The sequence below is a fragment of the Tasmannia lanceolata genome, unplaced genomic scaffold (genome assembly GCF_043159265.1).
Source record: "Tasmannia lanceolata isolate RefF3 unplaced genomic scaffold, GAP_Taslan_0.1 ptg000019l, whole genome shotgun sequence".
In the NCBI taxonomy this organism is placed as follows: Eukaryota; Viridiplantae; Streptophyta; class Magnoliopsida; order Canellales; family Winteraceae; genus Tasmannia; species Tasmannia lanceolata.
In genome coordinates, this window is record NW_027518696.1 from 5,920,122 (window position 1) to 5,940,900 (window position 20,779).

At 37.0% G+C, this 20,779-nt stretch overlaps 1 protein-coding gene across 1 annotated transcript; it reads left to right on the forward strand.

The window, feature by feature from the left end:
• Positions 1-402: 402 nt before the first annotated feature.
• Positions 403-19,904, forward strand: NLA (SPX (SYG1/Pho81/XPR1) domain-containing protein). The gene is made up of 8 exons (XM_077361975.1): positions 403-496; positions 6,543-6,759; positions 15,136-15,321; positions 17,378-17,622; positions 17,723-17,977; positions 19,071-19,208; positions 19,380-19,438; positions 19,520-19,904. Exons 2-8 carry the CDS (start codon positions 6,672-6,674, stop codon positions 19,623-19,625), a joined length of 1,077 nt encoding a protein of 358 aa, XP_077218090.1. The 5' UTR covers positions 403-496; positions 6,543-6,671; the 3' UTR covers positions 19,626-19,904.
• Positions 19,905-20,779: the final 875 nt, after the last annotated feature.

A 20,779-nucleotide genomic window follows, 5' to 3' on the forward strand; every position in this document is an offset into this window, starting at 1 on the left:
TAATTTCTATACTTTGATGATACCTTATCACCTCCGTATGAGTGGCCTCATTATGCTCAAGATAGTTGGTCTTACTGTGCAAATAATAGACCAACGATCGTTAATTAATGATACTATTCCTCAAAATTTATCATAGTTCAATAACAAGTATAATCGCAAGAATGAATAATAGGCTATAACATCTCAGGTATCGAACAATCTATTATGACTAAACAAGAATAGCAAGATAAATCAAATCACGTTAGAGAGGGTGCGAATTATCACAAGGGGGGTGCGAATTTACCATCTCCCAATAAATTTTCCAAAACTGAGAAGATCTGACCGTCCGTTCAAATGGACGGCCAGATTAATTATAGGGTTTCCTCTTTATAATGCTGTCGTTGTTCCTATTTTTCAATCCATCTTCTAGGGTTTGCGTCTTCTTCTATAATCTTATGTTCTTCATCTTTTACCCTTTTTTATTTGATCTTTCTTCCAAGTGCGGTGGCATATACAGGTTATTTTCGTGCATATCTTTTATCTATATCTATCCATGTTACCTTGTTTTGTTGGAAACGAGATGAGAGAGAATGAGATGAGAGGGTAGGTCATTATAGCTGGGGTGTGCAGCTATCAATCGGAGAGATATGAAAGAAAGAGACCCAGATGAAGATTTTTATTCTATGCGGTTCTCTCTGGCTGTAATGACCTCTCTCCCATCTTTCTCTTTTCCTCCAATCCATTTTTTTCCTGTACATCTATCATATTAGGGTTTTGATCCTACCTATAGATATCTGCAATACATTGAAATTAATATGTATAGATTATACCTATAGAATTTGGGTATGAGCAAATAGATGTTTCTATGAACTGTTGTTTATGGTCTTTCTGCTTGTTCAAGGTGTAAGTGTTTTTTTTTTTTGGGTCATATATCTATTTTTGCTTGTTTTATTGAATGAGAGAAGACATAGATTGTAGGTCATTATAGCTTGGGTATGCGGCTATCAATCATCGTGTTTCCTTCTCTTTTGTCATAGATTTCAGTTGCATAGGAGTGAAAGAAAGAGACCCAAATGAAGATTTTTATATTATACCGTTCTCTCTGGCTGTAATGACCTCTCCTCCCATCCTTCTCTTTACCTCCGGTCCATTTATTTTTGCTTTCAATTTTTTGTACATTTTAGAAGGGTTTTGATTATACCTGTAGAAATGAGCAATATATTTGAATTCGGACGTATTGGTTATATAGATGTCAAGTGTTGGTTATGCTCTTGCTGCTTGTTTTGTTGGAAGTGAGATGACATAGATTGAGATGAGAGGGTAGGTCATTATAGCTTGGGTGTACGGGTATCAATCGTTGCATTTCGTTGTCTCCCATCATAGATTTCAGTTGCAGAGGAGTGGAAGAAAGAAACCCAGACGGAGATTTCTTTTCTATGCCGTTCTCTCTGGCTGTAATGACCTCTCTCCCATCTCTCTCTTTTCCTCGTTTCCATATATATATTTTTTTCTTTTTTGACGTTGATCGTATAAGGGTTTTGATATACATATCGAAATTAGCAATTCATTGAAACAAGTGTGGATAGATTATATCCATTCCCTGTGCCCATCATGTGCGTTTTTCTTCTACGTCGTTGTCTCTCTGGCCCTATTGATCTCTCTCCCATTGTTTTCCTTTTCCCCCTATCCATTTATTTTTGTTTTCAATTTTTTTGTACATATATCGTATGACGGTTTTGACTATATTTGTTGAAATAAGCAATACATTGAAACTCGGGTGTATAGATTCTATCTATTCTCTATGCCCATTATGTGCATATAGCAGACCTTTGAATTTGGATCTAAGCAATATATATTTATGTGAACTGTTGTTTATGGTCTTTCTGCTTGTTCAAGGTGTGAACTAGATCAGATGGTTATGTTCATTTGTTCAGTGTGATTTTTTATCCATATATCTATGTATGCTTGTTTTATTGGATGCGCGCGAGAAGACCAAAATTGAGATGAGAGAGTAGATCATTATAGCTTCGGTGTGCGGCTATCAATCGTCGCATTTCCTTGTCTTTCTTCATAGATTTCAGTTGCAGAGGAGTTAAAGAAAGATAACCCAGTTTGATATTTTTGTTCTATGCCACTCCCTCTGGCTGTAATGATCTCTCTCCCATCTTTCTCTTGTCCTCCATCCCATTTATTTTTGCTTTCATTTTTTTGTACATACATGGCATAAGGGTTTTGATTATACCTATAAAAATGAGCGATACATTGAAACTCGGGCGTATAGGTTATATACAATCTCCCATTATGTGCATATGTTTATGTGAACTGTTGTTTATGCTTTTGCTGCTTGTTTTGTTGGAAGCGGGATGGCATATATTGAGGTCAGAGAGGGTAGGTCGTAATAGCTCAGGTGTACGGCTATCAATAGTTGCATTTTCTTGCCTCCCTTCATAGATTTCAGTTGCGGAGGAGTGGAAGAAAGAAACCCAGATGGAGATTTATCTTCTATGCCGTTCACTCTGGCTGCACTGACCTCTCCCATCTCTCTCTCTCTCTCTCTCTCTCTCTCTCTCTCTCTCTCTCTCTCGTGTCCTCCAATCCATTTATTTTTCTTTTCAATATTTCATCATATATATCGCATAAGATTTTTTATTATATACATCAATATAAATGATCAATGCATCAAAACTCGTGTGTATAGATTATATCCATTATCTTGTTGCTTTTTTGTTGGAAGCGGGATGACAGATTGAGATGAGAGGGTAGGTCATTATAGCTCGGGCGTGCGGCTATCAAGCGTCGCATTTTCCTGCCTTTCGTCATATATTTCAGTTGCAGAGCAGAGTAAGAAAGAGACCCAGATGGATAATTTTATTCTATGCTGTTCTCTCTGGCTGTAATGACCTCTCTCCCACCTCTCTCTTTTCCTCATATCCATATATTTTTATTTTGTTTTTCAGACATTTATCGTACTAGGGTTTTGATTGTACATATCAATACTTTGAAACAAGTGTCCATTAGAGAATCTATACACCCAGTGATTATATCCATTCCCCATTCCCTGATTTTTCTTCTACGTCTTTATCTCTGTCTCTAATGATCTCTCTCCCTTCTCTCTCCCATCAATGTATGAGTAATACATTGAAACTCTGGTGTATAGATTCCATCTATTCTCTATGCCCATTATGTGCGCATATAGACCTTTTATTCTCTATGCCAATTGTTTTCAATTTTTTTGTACATATATCGTATAACGGTTTTGATTATATTTGTAGAAATGAGCAATACATTGAAACTCTGGTGTATAGATTCCATCTATTCTCTATGCCCATTATGTGCGCATATAGACCTTTTATTTTGGTTCTAAGCAATAGATTTTTATGTGAACTGTTGTTTATGGTCTTGCTGCTTGTTCAAGGTGTGAACTAGATCAGTTGGTTATGTTTATTTGTTCAGTGTGATCTTTAATCCATATATCTATGTATGCTTGTTTTATTGGATGCGAGAATGACTGAAATTGAGATGAGAGGGTAGGTCATTATAGCTTGGGTGTGCGGCTATCAATCGTCCCATTTCCTTGTCTTTCATCATAGATTTCAGTTGCAGAGGAGTGAAAGAAAGAGACCCATATGGATATTTTTCTTCTATGCCGTTCTCTCTGGCTGTAATGACCTCTCTCTCCTTTTTTTCTTTTGTATGATTATTTTATTGGATCCGAGAATGACTGAAATTGAGATGAGAGGGTAGCTCATTATAGCTTGGGTGTGCGGCTATCAATCGTCCCATTTCATTGTCTTTCATCATAGATTTCAGTTGCAGAGGAGTGAAAGAGAGAGACCCATATGGATATTTTTCTTCTATGCCGTTCTCTCTGGCTGTAATGACCTCTCTCCCTTTTTTCTTTTGTCCTCCAATCCATTTATTTTTCTTTTCAATTTTTTGGTACATATATCGCACAATCTTTGTGTCCATTATGTGCACATATGCCATCTAATTTGGACATGAGAAGTAGATGTTTATGTGAACCTGTTGTTTATGCTCTTGCTGCTTGTTATGTTAAGCGAGATGACATGATTAAGATGAGACGTAGGTCTATTATAGCTCGGGCGTTTGGCTATCAATCGTTGCATTTCCTTGTCTGCCATCATAGATTTCAGTTGCAGAGGAGTGAAAGAAAGAAACCTTGATGAAGATTTCTCTTCTATGCCGCTCTCTCTGGATGTAATGACTTCGTCAGATAAACTTGACACTCAAAATTCATAGGAGTTTGAACATTACAACTCTTTTGATACCTTGGCTCATCATAGATTTCAGTTGCAGAGGAGTGGAAGAAAGAAACCTTCATGGAGATTTCTCTTCTATGCCGCTCTCTCTGGATGTAATGACTTCGTCAGATAAACTTGACAATGATGATTCATAGAAGTTTGAACATTAAAACTCTTTTGATACCTTGGCCCATGATAAGGACTTCTCAATCAATGACAATTCAGAATATGCAAATGACGAATAAGATGATCATCCTACTACTATGCCAGCTACTATTGAATCTGATACAAATAGACAAGTCCTAGAGAATATTTCTCATACTACAAATAGGAAAGTCCTAGAGAATACTTCTCTTACAGTAAGGCCACATTTGGATACCAAGAAGATTTAGATTTGGATTTAGTTGATATTTTGAACTGGATCAGATCCTCAAATTTCCAAATCAGCTACAACGATACAAAAAGTTCCGATTTTCAAATCTGTTCTGCGAGACATTATTTGGAAATCAATATTTGTGGCAACTTCCTACACCGTTGCTGTTCCTCAACGTTGCTCCGGCAGCAGCGAGACATCCCTCCGATCTATAGAGCGTCAGGATCAACCCTCTAACATAGGATCAACCTATGGAAATGATTTTTGGGGCACAACCTATTTAGGTTGTGGCCTAGGTTGTGCCCCATCTAATGGACGGTTTGGATCATCCTATGGTGCGGACCATACTGTACTTTTAATAAAGTTAGGAGTGTGATCATCAATATACAGTAGTGCTGTTAACATTTCCCTTTATTTTATTTTATTTTATTTTGAAAGATGACTTTATTGAAAGGCGTAAAAGGGACAAGATGCCCCCCTTACCCAGAATTACAGTGTCCATATCATACCTTATAGTGTTAGGATTGTTGGGAAATATTCTGAAAGCAATGTGGGACTAAACTTTTGGTTCAAAAATGTCCTAGGCTAGTTTTAGCAACAAGATCAAAAGTTGAATTGAGAATAGTGTGTTTTAAAAATCTGTGGTTTGGATAAAAAATGTTGTAGCATAAAACCCTAATCCTTTGAAGTGGATTTTACCTTGGCAGCATTTCTACATGCGCTCCAATCAAAATAAGGCGCTTTGGTATCAAATTTGGATAGTGTAGATTTGTTTGGAAATCTTTTCTACCAAATGAATTGCACGTCAGCCGATCAGCCTACCAGTTGTTAGATTGATTGTATTTCTGGCTGATTTTCTATATCCAGTCATGATAAAACAAAATGAGTCTACAGATACTCCTCTTTGCCGGTTGTCAGCATCTATTGGATGTGAAGGGAACATCGATAAATCATGGACATATGCACTTCTCATTAAGAATGTCATGGAAGAACATACTGTATACATCTAGCTGTTGAAGGGGCCACACATTGGAAAGGGAAAGGACAGAATTGTTAATTGCTTGACATCAGGGATTCACAATAATAGATCCCTCCCAATTGAGTAAAGACAAAGCGGGAATTGGAGGGGTTTTTAGAGATAGCAACGTCTTCTCTGGTCTGGTTAGAACAACAGACTCTACCGAAGTGGAGGTTCGTGCTCTTCATGTCGGCATGAGCTTATTTAGGGATCAAATGGAAGGCAAGCTGGAAGTAGAAGGGGATTGTTCAAATGTTATTCCTTGGGGTCAAGGCAAGAGCCTTGGTCCATGGAGATTAGCAAAGTTTTTGGATGAGATTAGTTGTATGATTAAGGATAGTGTTCTCTCTTTTGTTCATGTCACTAGGAGCGCCAATGATTTGGCGGATTGCCTTGCTAAACGGGGCATTGAGGGAATCTTTTTACTTTTTGGGGCTTCTCTCCCCAATGATGTGAACATGTAATCTCTTATTATTACTCTTAATATAGTTATCTTTCACTCAAAAAAGAAAGCCATTAGCGACAAGGCAAGGCTTGTAACGCTCAACAATGCTGTTTGCCCGTCGTTTGATCTTGTAGACATATTTCCCACCACCAGTTTGATCTTGTAGACCCATTTCCAACTACATGTGTTCTACAGTGAATTTTATGGAACAAGTTTGTTAGTATCATTCTTGATAAGAGTGTCACATTTCATAAGCCATAACAACCCACCAGGTTGGAATCTTTGATGAATGCATGTAATAAGTGGGTTCTACCTCCTATAACGTAGAAAAAAACATCTGGTGTGATATTGCACATTGTTGTAAGGGCGCAAGCGCGGAGAGCAGCCACTACTGAAGGCTTTCAAAAATTTATAATTGAGTTTTCGGTCAAATAAGCAATCCAATGAGCGGTTTTTTTTGTGTAGTGGGGAAGGGCATCCATTCACAAGGCAAGGTAGATGACTGTTGAACGCATAGACTCAGTATGGTAATGGAACCAAAACCTATGCAAGAAGAGTAAGATCATTGGATTGAAGACGCATCTCAACAATGTGATGGTGCTTATGCTCAGTATGGTTGTCTTTTTCATGGGTGTGAGGACAGGAGATTCTGTGGCCAATGCTAGAAGAGCGGAGAATGGTCGTAAGTTTCCTATACTAAGCCCCCCAATTAATTAATAAGAACTTGATTTTTTTCTATTAAATAGATTTTCAACATGAAGTTCAAATTGAAGAAAGACATCACATCAGATTTCTTGAGTAGTGAATAAAAGCATATTAACTTACTATAAGTTATCTGCAACCGGGGCCAGACTCCTGACATCAAAGTAAATAAGTAAAAGGGGATGAACATAGTGATGAGAATACGATATAAATTAAAGTTGATGGCTCTTTCCGAGATGATATCAACACTCCAGAACATAAATTACGATATAAATTAGGGATAAATACATTTACACCCCCTCTAGTTTCTGACACATCCACTTCGACCCCTGTAGTTTAAAAAGTGACAAAGACATCCCCTCTAGTTTCAATTTGTTTAAGGTTTGCCCCATTCGTCCATAGATTGAAGGGTGCTTTGGATTCGGGTATGGGCCCACATTATTTGGATGATCCAAAGCGTTCATTTGATGGGTCCTGATATAGATAGTGTGTGCCTAAAAAATCAGCTCCATCGGATCATCCTAACCCTTCAATCTATGGACGAACCTTCAGCTGAGGGGGCAAACCTTAAACAAATTGAAACTACAGGGGATGTCTTTGTCACTTTTTAAACTACAGGGGTCGAAGTGGATGTGTCTGAAACTAGAGGGCGTGTAAATGTATTTATCCCTATAAATTAAACAGGGACCACTAGTGTATATTTCTACTCCTGGCTTATATATGGGTTCTGTTAATTTTTGGACGATGGCCCTCTATCTTAGCCCCACTAGTAGATCAGTGAGTCCTATAAATGTAGGGAAATGATATCAACACTCCATAATGATATTATAGTTCTCAAAAAGCTCTTTCAAGCCTTCCAAATACTAAATGGCAACATACTTTGCGCGAGTTATTATAACATTGCAGTGCTGATAACATTTCCCTAAATGTAATATCTATTATGTTTGAGAATAGTGTTCCTGCGCAGCTGCTCAGATCGCTGCTTCAAAAACTCATGTGGCCCACATTTTTGGGGTGATTCAAAGCATTCATTTGAAAGGCCCTTCTATGGATTGGGTGTGTACCTAGAATCAGCCCTATAGGATAAAATGGACACATTGTTTCTGACCATTTTTTCCCTCCACAAATGGCAGGGTTAGAATGATCCTAAAGGGCTCATTTTTGGTACACATCCTATCCATGGAAGGGCCTTCCAAATGAATACTTTGGATCACCCAAAAAATGTGGGGCCACATGAGTTTTTAAAGCAGCTGCTCAGATAAGCTATCTGAGCAGCTGCGCAGGAACACTTTTCTCATTTTGTTTTTGGCCATTATAGGGAGATGATATTTTCACCTCCTATGTAGTATGCATTCGCCCCCCTTATAACGTGAACAGTGGGCAGCTTTAACGCCTTTTGATGTCAAATCACGTTAAAAGAGGGGTGAATGCGTAGTGCAGGTTGAAAATATCATCGCCCCCAGTATAACATATGTGAGCCCAACTGACCATAGTATATCTCCGAGTATAACTTATGTGTTTATTTTCCTTCTTCAATTCCAGAAAAAGTTCTCTGTTTAATATTTGTTGAATCCAACACTAAAACAATTCTTTATACGAAATTAAGGTTTGATGGGGGCTCTCCTTCCAACCTTCGTTATTCACTTATGAAGCATTTCTATTCCTTGTGTTTATCATCTTTACCTTAATGATGACTGCATTCCCTTTTCAAAAAGAAAAACAAAAAGTTAGTAGGAAAGTGGGTGGAAATATCATCTCTCATTTTCAAATTATATCCCGTAGATGATGTGCCGAGCACTTGATTTGCATTCTCTGATTCTGCTAACACTGTTCATTAGCACTAGTCTATCTCGTATCAATACTTCCTTCAAACGTTTAATGATGTTCTCTCCACTATAAATCGCACTACTTTAAGAAAAGAAGAACAACTACATTTATATATTTTTAGTGCTAGGTAATGATCGACTTTTATACTGTGGTCTTTGAAGAAGGAACATGGAGACCCACCCGTTCAAACAATGCCACACAGAAATGTAGAACAGTAGAAGACACAAAGGCCGTGTTTGAATTGGAGGATTTATTTTGGAAAAGTCCAGAAAGGAAGAACTTTTTCAAAATTTTCTTGCTTTTCAATTATTTTTTTACTTGTGAAAAAAGATTACTTGAACCAACACGGCTCAAGGTTTATAGAATTTTCAATTTATGATGATATTCCAAAGAATAATTATATGAATCTTTTCCCTTAAAATGGCAAAACTACTACCCCTCCCATGCCATGTGGCTTGGAGAGATTTGTTCGGTTTCACTATCGGTTTGCTCTCGGTTCCGTAGCAATAAATTCCTCTAAATAAACTATAATCATATCATTTCTTTCTAAATTGTGAAAAAGAAAAAAATTTCTAAATTTTTTTCTTTTTCCATAAATAATTCCTGGACCCAAATTGTTTCCCTTCTAACACCTAATTATGGAAAATTGGCATTGGAAAATTTTCCCATGGAAAATGACTTTTCCAGGCATTTGGTTAGCTTATTCCCTAAAATGCATATTTAAATATTAATTGTTGGGGGTATTTTATATTATTTTGCCCTAGATTCAAACTCCCCTAAAATATCTATTTTTACATTAATTTTTGGGGGTATTTTATAGGGAAAATTATTAAAAAAATGCAAAGTTTATGCTAAATTGTGAACAAAGGGTGGACATTTCAAATCTATAAAAAAAGGGCTGTCATGTACGAAAATAGACCATTTAGGACGAAAATACCCCCCTCCCCCCTTTGCTTTTTCCCACCAACTATGTAGGATCTAATCCCTAAGCAATTTCACCTATCACCTTTTCTTTTCTTTCTTCTTTCCCAAGCAAGTTCCAACGTGAGAAACAGCCATTGCCAATACCTGGGTTGATGAAAAACAGCCATTGCCAACGTAAAAACCAGCCCTTGTTCTTTGGAAAAAAATGGGAAATGTTATTCGCACTACCGTATTTTGATGAGGACACTCCTCACTTTATTAAAAGTATTGTATGGCCCGCACCATAGGATGATCCAAACCGTCCATTAGATGGGCCACAGCCTAAATAGGTTGTGCTCCAAAAAGCATTTCCATAGGTTGATCCTAACCCTCCGATCAGAATGTTAGAGGGTTGATCCTAACCCTCTATAGATCGGAGGGTTAGGATCAACCCATGGAAATGATTTTTGGGACACAACCCATTTAGGTTGTGGCCCATTTAATGGACGGTTTGGATCATCCTATGTGGGGGCCATACCGTACTTTTAATTAAGTGAGGAGTGCCCTCATCAAAATACAGTAGTGTAGACAACATTTTTCAAAAAAAATACCATTACTTACTAAACTACTTGGGTGATAAACATAGCTTCAAGTATGTCTAAATTATGGTTCCAAGAGTGATACTTGTGATGGGGACATTCTAATAGTATGAAATTGGTTTTGAAACTGATCATGAATGTTTTAAACCTTTGGAACCATTACATAGGCCTCGGAACCACTAGGGAACCATATTATAGTTGTTCTGAGGTGTTAAGTGGTTCGAAGAGTCTAAATTATGGTACAAAGAGTGTTACTTGTGATTGGGGCATTATAATAGTATGAAATTGGTTTTGAAACTGATCATGAGTGTTTTAAACATTTTGGAAAAATTATATAGTCTCCGGAACCACTTGGGAACATATTATAGTTGTTCCGAGGTGTTAAGTGGTTCCAAGAGTCTAAATTATGGTACCAAGAGTGCTACTTGTGATTGTGACATTCTAATAGTATTTTAAAACTGATCATTAATGTTTTAAACCTTTTAGAATTATTACATAGGCTCCGGAACCACTTGGGAACCATATTATAGTTGTTCCGAGGTGTTAAGTGGTTCCAAGAGTCTAAATGATGGTTCCAAGAGTGCTACTTGTGATTGGGACATTCTAATAGTATTTTGAAACTGATCATGAATGTTTTAAACCTTTTGGAACCATTACATAGGCTCCGGAACCACTTGGGAACCATATTATAGTTGTTCCGAAGTGTTGAGTGGTTCCAAAAGTCTAAATTATGGTACAAAGAGTGCTACTTGTGATTGTGACATTCTAATAGTATTTTAAAACTGATCATGAATGTTTTAAACCTTTTGAAACCATTACATAGGCTACGGAACCACTTGGGAACCATATTATAGTTGTTCCGAGGTGTTAAGTGGTTTCAAGAGTGGTTCCGAGGTATAAAATGTGGTTCCCTAGTAGTTCCGGGGTAGAAAATGTCGTTCCCTAGTAGTTTCAAGGCATAAAATGTGGTTCCCTAGTGGTTCCGTGGCATAAGATGTGGTTCCCTAGTGGTTCCGGGGTATAAGATGTGGTTCCCTAGTGGTTCCGGAGTATAAAATGTGGTTCGGAAGTCACCGTCGGACTTCCGAATATAATCTAGAAGCATAACCCATTCTACTGTCTCCGTTCGGACTTCCAAACAATTATTCGAACTTCCGAATTTAAGCCAGAAGGATACCCCATTGTTTTGTCGGAAAAAGCAAGGGGGTATTTTCGTCCTAAATGGTCTATTTTCGTACCTGACAGCTCTTTTTTTATAGATTTGAAATGTCCACCATTTGTTCACAATTTCGCATAAACTTTGCATATTTTTAATGATTTTCCCTATTTTATATTATTTTTCCCTAGATTCAAACTCCCCTAAAATATCTATTTTTACATTAATTTTTGGGGGTATTTTATATTATTTTAGCGAGTATTTTTATATTATTTTGGGGAAATGATATTTCCACCCCAAATCAAGACTCAAGGTTCAGTTGATTAGGCAACTAGATGGAATGAATATTTTTGTATTTTTTATGGGAATTAATATCGACCCTTTTCGAGCACTTTCACCCCCATTTTCTGTTTTTCTCTTGTACATAACACTACTTCAGGAACAGTCAAGCAAAAAATTGTGGGAATGCAGGGTCCACAAAAAGCGACTAATTAGGTGGCTTTTTAAGCCACTTGTGCTTAGGGAGCTCCCTCAGTACGTGCTTAAAAACACTTTTCTCTATTTGGAAAGGAAAGATTAAGTCCTGTTTGGAAACCATTGACAATATTGACTACATATCATAGCTTTTAAAAATAGCTGATGACATATTGAGTAGTGATTAAATAATAAGTAATTTTTAAGTATATAATTATATCTAATGAATAGCTTTGTAAATTGCGCACATCTCCATCGATCATAACGGCCAATGGGACTATAGTGTCTTGATAGGAGCCTTTTTTTTATTTTATATAAAACTAAACAAGTTGTGGGATGATAAATCAACTCCCCATATGGATAAATCGACTCCCCATGTCTCTCTCTCCTCTAGGTTAGAGAGAGAAAGAGGAGAGAGATAGACACATGGGGGGTCGATTTATCACTCCCCTAAAATAATTACTAATGTGGCGTGAGACAAAAGGGAGGGTTGTAAGGGACTTCCCTGAACTTTCTTTTAGAAATCGGACTGGTTGGATAATGAATCATCCAAGTTAACTAGGGTGACTGGCGTAGGTGTGAGAAAAAGGGATTTGCTATACAATTTCGCGAATGCCATTACCCGGTTCACTTTTGCAGGAGAGATCAGCCAGGTCAGATGAATTGAATGAATAAGACAAAATCTGCTCAAAAGTGAGCTGTAAAATGGCATTCCTCAAAATTGCTTAGCAAATCCCGTCTCTTAGTGGATCTATTAGTCTGACCGATGACCACAAGTCTAGCCAGACACCGTCCAGTACACCCACACTAGATGATTATAGATCCTTGATCTATCCATGTTCTTTCCACTAACAAAATTTAAACCGTTGATTTTTGTAGTTCTTTATCTTAATAACCTGTCCGTTTGGCTTGGTACCATGATCATGTGGGTCTCCTCATATGTTCTACACGTTCAACAGTCCTGATTAGACAAACATGCCCTTGTGTGTGACCTTATAATCAATAGTCACCATTGATCCCGAGTCGTTCACTGTTTTATCTTACTCGACTTTTGGCTCTGTTTGGCTGCAGATAGTTACCTTGTAGATTAGTGGTATGAGTAATCAATAGGGAGGAGACAAACATTTGATCTACCAAGACGTAAAGTTTACATAGTAGAGTAGTATTGGTTGCCAACCTCATAACGTAGTGGTAGGAGGTGTCATTACCAATATATATGAGAGAACATTTCCTACACACTTGTGTAGGTAAGTTACCTACACACTAGCTTAAAATACAGTGGGGGCCCACATTGTTTGGGTGATCCAAACCATTTATTTGAATGATCCTCACATAGATAGGGTGTCCATAAAAAATCAGATCCATAGGATCATCCTAACCATTCAAACTATGGAGGCAAAAAATGGACTAATTTGTGAAGGTTTATACACGTCCATTTTACCTCCACAAATCGTAGGGTTGGGATGATCCTATGGATCTGATTTTTTGTGGACACCCTATCTATGTGAGGACCATTCAAATGAATTGTTTGGATCACCCAAACAATGTGGGCCCCCACTGTATTTTAAGCTAGTGTGTAGGTAACTTACCTACACAAGTGTGTAGGAAATGTTCTCTCTCTCATATATATATATATATATATATATATATATATGAGAAAACGGTTTCTACACACATGTGTAGACAAGTTATCTACACACTAGCTTAAAATACAGTAGAGGGCATATTGTTTGGGTGATCCAAACCATTCATTTGATTGGCCCTCACATAGATAGGGTGTCCATAAAAAAATCAGCTCCATAGGATCATCTCAACCCTACGATTTGTGGAGGTAAAATGGACGTGTATAAACCTTAACAAATTTGTCCATTTTTTGCCTCCACGGTTCGAGGGGTTATGATGATTTTATGGAGCTGATTTTTTGTGGACACCATATCTATGTGAGGGCCAATCAAATGAATGGTTTGGATCACTCAAACAATGTGGGCCTCCACTTTATTTTAAGCTAGTGTGTAAATAACTTATCTACACATGTGTGTAGAAACCGTTTTCTCTCTCTCTCTCTCTCTCTCTCTCTCTATATATATATATATATATATATAGAGAGAGAGAGAGAGAGAGAGAGAGAGCATCATTTACCAAGCAAAATTCCACTTGTTTTAAGAAATTTGGCTTGGAAGGTATAAAGGAGGGGGCATGGATGCCACGTCACCAGATATGCAATAATTACTTATGAAAGTTGTCTAACAGTCTCTAGGAATTTCGATGCTACATTGGCAACTAAACAAGGGATATTCCTGACATGGCACCAAAATGCACAAAGCAAAACCCCTAAACTATCTTTGTTTTTGTGCAACTAAACACACCCAGTGAGTGAATTGGTGAAAATCTGGTGATAGGCCGCCCCCATTAGTTGAAGAACTTCACCAATGTACACTTATAAAAAGTAATAAATGCGCACTATGGTGAAGTTCAACGAATGAGTGCGCCCTTTCACCAGATTCTCGCAGGACGCCCTTGAGTTTAGCATTCCTCTTTTTTTAATAAATACCCCTTCAAGTTAAAATATTTTTGTCCTTCCCTTTTTTCACAAGCTGACCAAAATAATCTCTACCTAAGGATTGATTACTGAAAAGTTTATATTTGTCTTGCAGCATGAGGGTAGTTTGATATTTACATTTCTTGAGAGGGGTAGTTTCGTACTTGGATCTCTCGGTCGCACTCACAGGCGGTTCAGCCAGCTATAAAATCTGTCCACGTGGCAACACGGAAAAGCAGCCATTCACATGTACCTTGCCACATTCACCAGATAATAAGTTAATAACCTTTCCGGCAATTTCTCGCCTGAAATCATCTCGAGAGAAATTGAAATGTTTCCTTAAAAAGAGTTGAAAATATGGCCAAGACACTGAATTTCACACGTAAGCGGTAAGCAGCACAGCATAGGAACCTCCTTTGATCGTAGGGCTAAGATCATCGGGGTCCAACAAATGAATGGCTTAGATCACCCAGTAATGTCGACCCCACTATACTTTTGGAAGTGTAAGAGCCCTACACGTAAGGTGTATGGTGGGCCCGCTTTGCAAATGATATAGCCCCCTTTTCTTCCCTGGGACAGCCCCTTGTAATGTAAAAGAGTAGTCATATAACATAATAGATACACTATAGGGGGCTGTATCAGGGAAGAGGGGGTAATATAAACGTTACCAAAATAACTACTATTTCGGTCACATATGCCGCGATATGTGAAAAATAAAAATAAGGAATCCTTCATAAATCTTTCAGGAAGCTTCGTTTCCATCCAAACTATTCAATAAATACAAAAATCCTTGTACCATCTGTTGATGAAAATAAGGAATTACTGAGTCTCTCTATCATATGTGATTTTTCTTTGTAGATTTTGTGAAGGAGATGAAGTTCTGTAAGAGATATCAGGAATACATGGAAGGCCAGGAAAAACAGCTTCCTGGGGTTGGATTCAAGAAATTAAAGAAGATTTTAAAGAGATGTAGGAAAGATTTTCCAACCCATAAAGAAAGAGATGAGAAGAATCCCATCTCCAAATGTCCAGATCATTGTCCTGGTAAAAAAAAACAAAATTTTCTAGCTCATTTTATTGTTTTCTTTCAATTGGATTGTTGGGTTTTTTTTTATTATCTCATACTGGGATTAAATGATGATGTAATACTGAACTGGATGACTCATTGACAAATCATTTTTTTTCTTCATTTTTTTGTCTGGCTTGTTGGGTTTTTTTTATTAACTTTTTTTCCTTGTGTTGTTTACATGTTGATATGTAACGATCAAATGAAGTAATGGTGTTATTTCTTTGGGTTCTATCTTTTTTCCTTTTTTTTAATGAAATTGGCATCTTTTGTGTGAGAACTGATCACTGCTAGTTTTATTGGTTTCCTTTTTTGTTCAGAGTTGTTGGTTTTAATATAAGTGATGAGATGAAGTAATGGGTTTTCCTTCTTTGGGGAATTGCTTGGTTTTGCTTTGTCACATTGCCACTTAGGAGATAAAAATTTAGATGAAGAACTTATCATTTATAGTCCATTTTCATTTTGTTTGATTTTTTTGGGATAAAATTATTTTGTTGACATGTTGAAAACAAATGATGATATGAATTAACAGAAGTTCTTTCTTTTCTTTTCTTTTTTTTATTGTTTTCTTCTGAATTATCCTTTTCCAATATGGAAAAATAAATGACTTTTGCCATCCAATTTATGCAAATGGCCATATTTTTAGCTGGGTTTTCTTTCTCATGTTTTTTTTTTTTTTTTTTAATTATAGGTTGAAAAATATCTTAAAACGTGATCTCTTGACAAGGTAAAAAAAATCAATTTTGGGGGATTTTTGTCTATTTTTATTTGCCGAATTTACGCTTTCTATGTTGCAAACAAGAAAGACAGGGCAGAGAAGAGACCAGTTTGTTCTTATCTTTGCTTTTCTTCTAGAAGTTTTTCCTTTTGTTTTTCTTCATTTCAGGTCTTTATTTTATACAAATTGTTGGATTTTCTCTAATTTTAATTTATTATTTTCTGAAATTGAACAGTTCATTTTTTTTTTTGAATGGTGAAATTGAATTGTTCATGTGAGCAAAGAAAAACAAGATAACTGAAGAAGGTTGCCTATTTAAGAAAAGTCAGTCCTCTATGTTTTCACTGGCCTTCTTTTTCCTATTTATTTTCTGCTGAATTACCATGCTCATGGCCTTTCAAAAATAAAGAAAACCTAACAATCTCATGCTGGTTCAGATTACTACAAGAAAATAAGGCATTTATCAATCTTTCTTTCATTCTCTTTTCTATGATTTCTTGTTCTCTCTGTTGAGTTTTCGACTGAATTACTCGTTTCTGGTGAAAAAAAAAAGAAGGGAACAACTAGCGAATAGCAATTGTTATGAGTTTTTATTGATCTATGGGAAGTTGAAAAACCAACTGATGACTTTTCTCATTTTAATTCCTTTTATCTGTATTTTTTTTCGCCATTCATTTTTTTAGTTTAGTAGATCTTAATGCCTTTGATATCTCTGTTCTCATCTATATAGTGGTTTTGGAAATGAGAAAATGATTATGTTTTGTGGGAAATATTTACAAGTTTCAGCTCATGTCGTTGATGTTACTGTTATTACTACGTGGTAGAATCTTGTCTGTGTAATTCTTATCCTTGTTTTCTCTCCTAATCGGTGACATCAAGCGAAATTCCATTCTTTATCAAAGATAATTAGGTGTCTCCTTTTGGAACTCTTGGGTGCTTATTCGTGATGATTATATTATCCTTCCGCTAATGCCTTAAACCCAAGATAGCTTCGTGCGTTCATTCCCCGAGTTAATGGCCTGTTTCTCTGACTCTTTGAACAGTTATTTTGATCTAGATTTAATTTATATATTTATAATTATTTTGACATCGAAAGTAGTATTCCTATTGTTGTATGCTCATTGGTGACATTCGCCACTATTCTCATTGATATATAGGTAATCAGTGGCAATCTACAATTGTAGGTATATAACCCGTATAAATTTTTGAAGTTTATTCTTTGAGCTGTTGGCAGTCATGAATTTCTAATCCAGTGTTTGTTTTCAGTCTCTTTACCGTTGTATGTTTAACTGACTCTTATAATAACTCACAAATAGTGTGCGACGGGACTTTCTTCCCATCTCTTCTCAAGGAGATGTCTGAGGTTGTCGGTTGCTTTAACGAGCGTGCTCAGAAATTGCTGGAATTGCATTTAGCTTCAGGCTTCCGCAAATACTTTATATGGTTCAAAAGCAAGATACAAGGTAATCATGTTGCTTTGATACAAGAAGGCAATGAATTGGTTACCTATGCTATGATTAATGCCATTGCCATCAGGAAAATTTTGAAGAAATATGACAAGGTATGCCACTTAATTAAATACTTTCCTGTTTTAGTGATGGTTTTTACTTGTTCTAATGCTGTTGATCTTTGCACTAATTAATACATATTTTGTGGTGCAGATCCATTACTCTAAGCAAGGACAGGCCTTCAAATCGCAAGCCCAAAGTATGCATGTTGAGATTCTTCAATCGCCTTGGCTTTGTGAACTTATGGCTTTTCACATTAACTTAAGGGAAAGCAAGGGAGAAGCAAGGATGGTTTCTGGTCTATTCGAGGACTGCTCGCTCACATTCGATGGTGGCAAACCAACACTTTCATGTGCACTGTTTGATTCTGTCAAGCTTGATATCGACCTCACTTGTTCGATCTGCTTGGTGAGTTCATGATCTGGTTTCCATATGCGCGCTTTTTGTTTATAAAACTTAATCTGGTTCTTTTCAGAAGGAACTTGGCATCAGGTCTGATCATGAACATTTCTTATCCTCACAGAAAAGCACAAACAAAATTACACACCCAATGTAGAAATGATCCTTTTTCTTTTATGGTCCAAAACACGAGGAAAACCCACTTGTTTGACATTGGCTATGATTTAAGCTGCTCCATGGACTGTTTACTTTGCCTTTTTATGTTTGGAGAGCAAAGATAAAACTATTGTTGCCAGAGTAGGAAGCGAGTATGAGAAGTGGAAGCAGGAGGCGAGGGCTTTAAAAAGAGAAAATACAGGAAGGAAACATCTCTAAAGAAAGTAAAGACAAAATGTGTAGGAAGCTTCATTGGAAGTCAAGATGAAGCATGTAATAAATTTCATTGGAAGTGAACAAGACTTGTATAGAAAGAGTAGGGTTATAGCAGATTAGGGAGGAAGGGTTAATATAGGTAGGGAGATTACTAGTAGTATTGAAGACTTCACAACTAATTCGAATTATTAACTTTCAGGGATTTATAGCTTCACATGTTTTATTTATGTAGATTTAATGTTTAAGTTTTGAGAAAATGATCGACATAAGTTTCATCTAAAACTTAAGATTAGGTTTTTTAAGTTAATAGTTTCTTTTTTTAAATACGCTCTTTTGGCATTAAATGCTGTTTTCAGAAAAAAATAATCACCAAAATAGGAAAGTATACTCTTAACTAAGAGGAAGCATTTAGGAAGTGTGTGGGAAGCTTGCTTCCACTAAATTTGAGAAGCGAGAAGAACTTAGTTTCCGAAGCGAGCTTCCCATTCAGTTAGGAAATTCCCGGTAATTATGGAGAAAACCCACTGGTGGAAGTGATGAGTTCCACCTGTAAAACGGGGGCTTATCGATCCCATAAACAGGAATGATAATAGGACCCACATTAGACTGAATTGGACCTTGAAAATAAGTCATATGCTTAAGGCCAGTCTGATTATTTGGCAGAACATTTTACTGTCCTACTGATAGTGAAACAATTTCATCTTGTTCTGATTTTAGTCAACATTTTCAGGACACAGTATTCGACCCAGTTTCTCTTACCTGTGGACATCTTTTCTGCTACATGTGTGCTTGTTCCTCTGCATCTGTTACCATTGTTGATGGACTAAAGTCTGCAGAGCCTAAATCCAAATGCCCTCTATGTCGACAGGTAACTTATCTATCATTTGTCCAAAAAATCATTTCATTTATCCTTTAGTTCGATCTCCTTCGTCACAGCAGCCACCATTCTTTGAAAAATATCCATGATTTCATTCATTCAGACCCTTAATGCTGACACTGCACGTACAAATACTGATAAATTTTTACTATGTTTTTGCAGGAAAGAGTATATGAAAATGCCATACATTTAGAGGAATTGAACATTTTGTTAAGGCGAACGTATGATTATGTTAACATTTCTATATTTTTCTTCAAAATTCGATGCAATGAACTGATCATATAATGCGTCCTCTTTAACAGCTGCCACGAGTACTGGAAGGAACGATTCCAAAGGGAACGGATAGAACGAATTCAGCAGGTGAAGGAGCACTGGGATTCCCAATGCCGTGCATTCATGGGTATCTAAGAGAAGTTCACAATTTTTTTATACAGGCGAAGTCTCATCTAACTGTGGGTCTTACAATAAGTGCCAAATACTCATTGACCATAGACTTCGCTGCAGCCATTGGTGATGATCATGTGATTCATCACCTTCTTCACTAGCTTTTTGTAATGCCAGACTGTTGTGTTCTACCAGTATGAAATGTCAATCTGTTTGTGTTCCAGCAAGTTTAGCCACTGGTTGGTGTACTATTCAACTGTATATTTATAGGGAAAATGATATCCGCACTCCATTGTTTGATAATGTCACCCCACACTTTATCACCCATTTCATTGATTGGCTGTTGAGAGCGTCGAGTGAACTGAAACTGTTAGAATATGTGGGATCCAACGGTTGGATGGGGTTAAGATCTCACCGTTGGATCATCTTGGAGATAAATTGGGTAAGTTGGCTAAATGAAGCAACTAGATAAATTAGCCAAGTGGATTAGAAGAGGCAAGCAAGAGAGATTAGGAAAGTAGATTTGATTAGGTAGATTTGATTAGGATTATTTCCTTCTGTAATTATCTTGATTCGATTCCATGTTTATCATGTAAGTGCTCTATATAAGCACACATTGATCCTCTTGTAAATGCATCCAAGAATTAATGAAATCTTCTCCTAGTTTTACATGGTATCAAAGCTCTTGGATCCTCTGGCCTGATCACAAATCCGTGCACTCGTCCTCCGGCGGGCGGCCGATCGAGCCGTCCGCCCGGCCACCATCTAATCCCCACTACCGCTGGATCTCGAAACCTCATTCCCCTTCCTAACTCTCTCTTAGACCCTCTCACAAACACCTTGTAGTTGTCTTCAATTCCACCAGGCCTTCTTCCTTTGTTGGTTGCGTAACTCTTATATCTCATTAAGATTATTTCTTCCTCATCTTCATTATTCACAACTCGCCTTCCACTTTTGCTCCTTTGCTTTCCTCTGGCTACATCTTTCTTGATGATCTTTACCATCAGAATCTGTTTTTTGCTTTGGAGTATGCCTGCTGGCTGATGAGATAAAAAAAAAAAAGAGGCAAAACCAAACCTAGTGCGAGAGGAACAGAGAGAGTACCGTATATTGATTTTCATTTTCTCATATGTGAAAATTGCACCCATTCATTTTTATTCACTTGTCAACTTTTCTAG

Coding starts and splice junctions, on each gene's coding strand:
- NLA (XM_077361975.1), top strand. CDS start 6,672: ATGGTGCTTATGCTCAGTATGGTTGTCTTTTTCATGGGTGTGAGGACA. Junction 17,978..19,070: donor TCACTTGTTCGATCTGCTTG/GTGAGTTCATGA, acceptor CAACATTTTCAG/GACACAGTATTCGACCCAGT. Junction 19,439..19,519: donor AACATTTTGTTAAGGCGAAC/GTATGATTATGT, acceptor CCTCTTTAACAG/CTGCCACGAGTACTGGAAGG.